This window comes from Endocarpon pusillum (assembly GCF_000464535.1).
Source record: "Endocarpon pusillum Z07020 unplaced genomic scaffold scaffold6833, whole genome shotgun sequence".
NCBI lineage: Eukaryota > Fungi > Ascomycota > Eurotiomycetes > Verrucariales > Verrucariaceae > Endocarpon > Endocarpon pusillum.
This window is the reverse complement of record NW_006916613.1, coordinates 148,668-156,133: the sequence shown is the minus strand read 5'-3', so window position 1 is coordinate 156,133 and position 7,466 is coordinate 148,668. Positions and strand designations below refer to the sequence as shown.

General features: G+C 49.8%; 2 protein-coding genes across 2 annotated transcripts; both read right to left on the bottom strand.

Moving 5' to 3' along the window:
• Positions 1 to 906: 906 nt before the first annotated feature.
• On the bottom strand, positions 907 to 3,715 carry EPUS_04529 (uncharacterized protein; the record flags this gene model as incomplete). Its single annotated transcript, XM_007807304.1, has 2 exons — positions 907 to 2,465; positions 2,515 to 3,715. The coding sequence occupies 2 exons, from the start codon at positions 3,713 to 3,715 to the stop codon at positions 907 to 909; spliced, it is 2,760 nt and encodes a 919-aa protein (XP_007805495.1).
• Positions 3,716 to 4,915: 1,200 nt separating this feature from the next.
• On the bottom strand, positions 4,916 to 7,166 carry EPUS_04528 (uncharacterized protein; the record flags this gene model as incomplete). The annotated part of the gene is made up of 2 exons (XM_007807303.1): positions 4,916 to 7,064; positions 7,123 to 7,166. 2 exons carry the CDS (start codon positions 7,164 to 7,166, stop codon positions 4,916 to 4,918), a joined length of 2,193 nt encoding a protein of 730 aa, XP_007805494.1.
• Between the last annotated feature and the right edge of the window lie 300 nt (positions 7,167 to 7,466).

Here is a 7,466-nt window from a genome sequence, read left to right as displayed (position 1 = left end):
GGGATCCTCGATGAGTTGCACGATGGTTAGCCTTGACGCACAGAGCGAAGCAGGAGGTAGAAGCCACCAAGGATCAGCATTTGTGACGAAAAGGGATCTGGCCGGAGGAATGGTGGTGTGGTGTTGTGCATCCGCCAACTGGCTGTGAAGTCTTTCCAGCATTGGCGGACGGGTTTTTTTTTTCACCTGCCTTGGGAACGCCAGAGACACCGTCAATCCCGTACGCTACTAATAATCAAACCTCACGAAACCCTTCAATGTTTTCAAGTCGAAAAAGCAGTAGTCTAGGTATATGTACAGAGTAGATCACGCCTCAACGCACGCCCCCCCCTCAACACACGATTTCCGACGTTTTTACTATACTTCAAAAATGGATACTAACACCCCCAAAATAGCCGTATCAAGGCGGCTTTGAAATTTGCCCTATTCATGATGAAGAGATACAGCAGGCGTGCAGACATGGGAAGCAACGTCAACCGCAACGCCAAGCGAATCAATCTAAAAAACTGATCGTAACGACCCCGGCCAGTAGACACTTGATCCAACTCCTACTCAACGTAAAAAGTGGTTGAAGCTTCTCAAGGCTGACAGATTGCCAGAGGCCGAGCTTGGATATCTCCAGCGTACTATTCGGCTTCAGGGCACGCTTTGAACGAAGTAGCGTGCCTTGCTTACCAGACAGGCAGCTGACTGCCCAGGTGGAGAGTTTTTGAGATCGTAGGTCAGGCATGCCGAGCACAGGGTAGCGGCTTGATAACCTCCCATGCCTGTCTAAAATACAACTATCTGACTCCTTGTCCTGGGTTATTTGAAATGTGTCGGTTCATAGCTTCGCCCCAATGCCTAAGCACTTTTTGGGCGCTACCAAACACCTCCTCGCAGTAAAGCCGGCCATACTAGTCCTTCTCAATTTGCCACAGCCAGCTGTGCAATCAAATCACTTGCCACATCAAGGTACGGATAAGGGCTGGTAATCTCCTTCTCCTTGTTCCTGATCCTCTTGCTGACGGGCCTCCAGTCCCCTTTTAGTTCTCCATTGTCACCATCGGTTTCGTGCATCTGGAACTTCTCTCCCGGCTTGACGGTCGAGAAACCGCTGTTGGGCCTGCTCTGCGCTGGGCTGGTCATTCGGCTGCTGTTGCCCGTTCGTGGTGTCCGACCATGATAATTCGGATCGAAGCGAACGTTCTGATATCCGTCACACTTGAAGTCAACCATAAAATTGTTGGTTTCGAGCATGTAGAGCTGAATATCGATAAAGACCCAAACACCAATATATGGGCTTGGTTCCCGAGCAGGAGTGCTTGTCATACTGCCCGACCGAGAGATGATCTGACCTAGACTGGTAAGAGTATCATGACCTGTCATCGAGGTCTCGCCCACACCAGAACTTGGTCGGGTGTTCTGAGCGGAGGATGGTTGTGAATTTGGTCTGGAAGCAGATCCGTCGGCTCCGTTTGACATGACACTAGTCTGAAAATCACCGGAGAGATAGCCACCCACGTCCTCCACCTTCTTCCGGATGTTCTGCTCCGCTGCTAGGTTGACATTACTGTTTGTGGCGCTGAAGGTAGGCCCTTCTCCCGGAGCGAACATCCCACGTTTAAGCATTCTAGCTCTGATAAACCATGGATCACGCGGAATGTAGTAATCGCTCGGCAGGCTTGGGTAACGACTCTGCAGGGTAGTGTGTTGCTCGCCTTCCACAAGTTGAGGAGGCGAAGGCGGCCTATTCTCCCTCCCATCCTCGCCACTTGCATCGGTTTCGCTGGCCAAGGCAGGGATCACCTCCCATACAGCCTTTTGAGCTTCCAGCGCGTTGTAAAGACATTTCATCGCTTCAAATGGCGCATTTCGAGATCGAATGCCAAATTGCCACTTGCGAGCTTTAGGCTTGGAGCTCGTCAGGGCCTTCTCCTTCTCCGGTACTGGAGTCATGCCCTCTGGCTTGTCTCGGTGGCTGCGTGAATCGTTCGCCGCATTGGGCAACCTTGCATGAGGTTTGAGGGCTCTCGAAGTGGCCTCTTGTTCCTCTTTAGACCGTACAACTAGCTTGTTGGTGCTAGGATCAATCTTTTGTTCAGGAATTGAGGGAGATGATGCGTCTGTTGGGGAGCTCGAATCACTTTTTTGAGATGCAATCACTGCAAGATCTGGATCTTCACCAGCCTCGCGCGCTTTCCGACGTTGTTCCAGAATATCATCATGAATAAATGGCAAGGAAGTGTTAAGCACGCGCACATTCGAGACTCTCTCTTCGGCTTCTTTCGTTAGTGATGGGGCGTCAGATAGCGCTCTGCTATTACGATGAACACCATCGCGCTGGGTAGATGTCAATGGTGCCACATCATCGTTGTTCTTGCTGAGGCTTCTGCCTATCGAGCCAAACCCCGGATAATCTGACGTGACTGGTGGCGAGGATTTCCAAAACTCTTCGAGTACAGGATTGTCTCTTCTATGTTGAGCTACTTCAAATCAGTACTCAAGATCACCATATGTGGTTGAACTACTTACGGTTTTGGTTCTCCGCCATCAGCTGGTTTTCTCTTACTATTAGATAGGCATCTTTGATAGCGCTTGGCTCATCCTTGCTCAGGGCATCTTTGACATCCTCCCTAGCATAACCCATAGTCTTTCCTAATTTGCCAACTACCTTTTCATGGATGCGTTCCACGACCTCGGCTGACTTTCCAGGTACTAACTGTCGCGGATCGATGGCCTTGGTAGGGTCGATTCCCGTGTGTACGAACTCTTCAACAGGTGGGCGCAAGTACGCGGGAAGATCCTTCAAGAACCATTCATCTTGTCGAATGTCCTCGATCGTCATGCGATGGACAGGATGAACCTGTAAACATCGCTTGATAATATTGGTAGCTCCTGGCGGTAAGTGGTGGGGTATGTGGAAATTGCCCGCTTGGATCTTCTTGAAAAGAGATGGTATGAACTCATCGTCGAACGGAAGTCGCCCAACAAGAAAGACGTAAAGAATCACACCGCAACTCCAAACATCGACCTCTGGGCCAGCATACAACTTACCGGATATCACCTCCGGTGCAGCGTAATTGGGACTCCCGCAGCTCGTTTTCAGGAAATTGCCGTCCGTCATAATGTTGCTCAGCCCGAAGTCCGCGATTTTGACGTCGTAATTCTTATCCAGCAGTAAATTCTCTGGCTTTAGATCCCGATGTACAATCTTGTGCCTGTGGCAGTACTCGACGGCGCATATGATCTGCTGGAACAATTTCCTTGATTTCTTCTCGTCCAGTCGACCATGTTTGACGATGTAGTCAAACAGTTCCATCGGCGCGTATTCGAGTACCATGATAATATCTTGCTTGCTCATTATAACAGTGTAAAGCTTGATGATATGTGGATGTCTCAATAGCTGCAGATACTGTATCTCTCTTTCAACCCTGCCGGCCATGTCTCTGCTGATCAATTTCCGCCGACTGATTATCTTCATCGCTACCTCCTGGCCGGTTACTTTGTGCCGTGCCAGTTTGACCTTGCCAAATGAGCCTTCCCCTAGCAGGCACACCTGCTTATATTGGGAAAGACGATTCATTGATGTTATGGTACCTGGAGAAGCTGCGATGGGCGTCTGAGGGGTGCGAATAGGAGGTGAGGTAACAGGAGTCAATGGAGGTATTGACCTAGAGGTGTCGTGTGCAGGAAGAGAAATGGAAAGCTCGTCATCGTCAATTGTGGAAGTCATGGTTTCTGGCTTGAAGTTGGATGCTGCCACTCCAAGGAGCTAGGATATGTGGGCGGGACGAATAGACAGCTTCTGGAAAGCGTGATGTTTATCTCGTTCATAGAACATGGAAAGCATCCAGAGATGGAAAAGGTAGTGTGGAGAGGTCGTGAACCCTGATCATTAAGTGGGGTATGACACTGAACAAAGTCTCCACTGTGGAGCTGGCCGCCCGGTGTAGTCTCTTTTTTGCCCGCTCCAAATGGGACCCTGTCAGATTTATATGGCCGTTCTTACCGGGGATGCATTCTAATATCTAGTTCGTTAATTTAGCATTAGCTACGATGACGACAAAGCTGTCTGGTGACGGGCATTGGGAAATTACTAGTACTATGTACTACGTACTATTACTAGCTTCAGGCAAGTTCCTGGGCATTTCTCGTACAGATGATTGATAAAGTACACCTCCGTATGTTACCTCTTGAAGCAGTCGATCTCGGCTTGTTGATTCTGGTATTCAAGATAGCTCTTCTACGTCACTTGATATTTGTTGCACGGGTGTGCCCATAGATCATATTGGTTCGAGTTGGTTGAATTGTGTGAGTATGCGTCCAGGCAACCGTTCCAAATCTAGGTTGGGTCGTAAACGTTCCTCTGCCACTGTACTCAGTAGAAAGACTTGTATAACGGCACAACTGTCTAAGATCTCACATTATGGTCTAAACGTCCCTCTCCCAAATTTATCGCGGCCGATCACATGGTGTTGTACCAACCTGCCGCGACGGTTATGTAATTTCCATTGGATGAGACACCAACGCCGCAGACAAATGGTCAAAGATGTGGTTGTCCAGAGGACAATCATTAGGTATGGTACGTACCCTCACTCCACGTCTCGACCAATACTGGAAGCCCAGCTGGGAATCAAGCACCAGGTCAAAGACAGCCCGAAGGTCAGGGAGCAGAGGATGGTTGATTTGCCGCGAGGAATACTGAGCATTGAATTCAAGGTATTGATCTCACCTTGTGCTCCACCTGGCATCGCGACTGGGGAACAAATGGGATCCAGGCTAGGTGTAAGATAAAATGAAAAGCAACAAAGCAGCAAAGTATAGGTGAAATCAGCAGGATCAGTCCGGCCTTTTGTGGAAACAGAATCGCTTGGGTATCATTTCGTCGCTCATGTACGTACTTATTCAAAACTCGAACTCAACAAGAGATTGGTCAGCTATTTCGACCAATTGGCCTCCGTGGAGTTGGCGTGTATCTGCCGCCAGCCTTCGGCGTTGGTGAGGTCATGCTTAGGTCGCCCTCATCATCTAAGTCAAAAGCAACACTTTTCCCAAAGGAGCTCCTTCGTCCATTCAAAGTCCCATCCCCATGGCCCATCCCAGTTAGTACTCGATCCATGCCTTCGAGGTCGAGCTGGCCTTTCCGGAGGAGTGCTTGATCACCAAAACTAGCTGTCTGTGATTCTTGAGGTTTACTAAGGCGCAGCGGGAAACGATCCTCGGTATCTCTAGTAGACGTTGGCTCCGTTAAAGCGGTGACAAAGAATATTAGCCGATGGTCAGCAACAATTAGGATGTCTGGTAACTGATTGCTTTTGACAGCAAAAGGAAGTCTAGACTCCCTTGGTGGAGAGTGAAGCAGTTCAGCAATGCCGACGAGTCTCTCCTGACCGAGAGCCAGGCTTGGAAAGTGTGATGGCCTGATTGCTTCAACAGAATCAAATGTGCCTTTAGTGCTAGTCTCAGCACGCCACATGGTTTGCAAGGAAGAGACGAAGACAATTTCGGAACCATAAGTAATAACAAGCGACTCCCTAGGACTCGAAAGGGCTGAGGTTGTTGAAGGAACGTGCTCGGTGATACAGATATGGCCGCTGGCTGACTGGGCATAATCTCGCTCGATCTCCAACGACGGTGGCCCGCCCTTGAATAGCCCTTCACTCTTAATTCTACGAGTGTGAGGTGTCATTGGGGCTAGAGCTCCGTCTTTGGTATCCCTGCTCTCGGGTTTCCGAGTCTTCGGCAGTGTCTCTGCTGTCGGCGTGACGCGGCTGCTGAACGCAAATCTGGTTAGCGCACCGCCCTGGATACCAGACATATTGCTTTGTCCTCGAAGTAGGTTTGCGGATCCAGATCCAGGTCCGGCGCCCTCCAGGTCCCAAACGCCCCATTCGCCATCTTCGAGCAACGCGATAATGGCTCGACCAGAAGCTGCCCAGGTCGCACTATGAACGTGCTTCCGCCGCTGCAAGCTAGATGAACTTGACGAAGTGACGAAACCAGGGTAGAGTGTGAGAAGGAATTGCCCATTGGACGTCATACTTCTTGGAGAGGTGAGTAGACTTGAGTTAGCGGAATCTGTCGTTGCTGCAGAATTCCTTCGACCCCGAGAAAGGGTTGCATGGCTGCCTGGAAGGACTTGGTAGAGTTTCACACAACCAGCATCGGTGGCAGACAACAGTACCGTAGAATGCCGATCCGCGGGGAATGCAGACGGATGGAAAACTAAATTGGAGCTTAAGCAAGGAAACCTGAGATAGCACCGTTGCAGTGGGTAGAGGTCATCCGGTGACGTCGAGAGCTGCGTGTCTGCGGTGATTGGTATTTGATGTGTCAGCAAAAGTCCTCCGGTCGTCGGCGATATGGAGACAATAAGGAAACACCATAATCTGCCAGACTGCGCTGTAGTTGCGTTCTCCTCTTCAACCGGAGGATTTCGACTCCTGGAACGAGATCTGCTTGAATCGCGCAGGATATCTGACGAGTCCGATACGGCGCTGTGCGTGATGGCAATGCTGGATGGTACCTCATGATGTGTGTTAATTCCAGCTATGGTTACGATCTGTAAGGCTTTGTAAGACGTTCCATCAACGGAAGGTGGAGGAGGCAGAAGTGGTAGAGTGACAATTCTGATGGAGTTGTCGTTGCAGGCTGCTGCCACTACAATGTTCGATAGCAAGATTGGAGGAAATGCGCCAGGAGCTGAGTCCTGTATGTGCGCTGGTATGTGAGGTATTGCTATAAGACGAACACCTGTTCCACAGGGAATATCGAGATGCCGAACAATTTTGTGATAAGGTTCAGACGAATCGCGCTCCTCTTCATCTCCATCAAAGTCAGTGGTGGACGCCACACCAACTGCTGCGGATTCATCGTCGTCCGAGTCGAGTAGCATAGCATCCTCTTTGCTAGATCCATTGACCTTAGGCTTCTCTTTGGGTACTTGCGCTGGTCGAAAACTCTTGCCTCCCCTCCACACTATTCGTATGCCTTGTTCGTGGCCATACACGATTATAGTAGACCCATTCGGTGCTTGCAGTGGATATACCTTTGCCGAGAAGATGCGGTGAGGGACAGTATAGCTAGTGACGGTCAGAAAGAGGCATACGTACCGCATTGCAATCTGTTGATCCTCCTTACCTGATTCTCAGTTTGTCATGAAGGTGAAGCACTGAAGGCTCCATGGTTTAACAGAGGTTCCAGGCTCATGAGGCTATTCTCAAGATGGGACTTGTAGTGTCATTGTGAAAGAGTTCGGCCGAGAGCAACAATACTCACGGTTCCTGTAGAGGGTGGGAGGACCAGAGGTTGTGGAGAACGGCAAAGTAAGTAGGTCGCGTTTTGCGCGTTGCCGACGCCAGCCGTCAACACAAGCATATACATACACACCTATTCTGTATGTAATTTTGCGGTAACACTCGAATGTTTTCACCAACTCTTCAATCGGCACAGTGCTGCAATGCGCCCATCGACTAAACATTGGT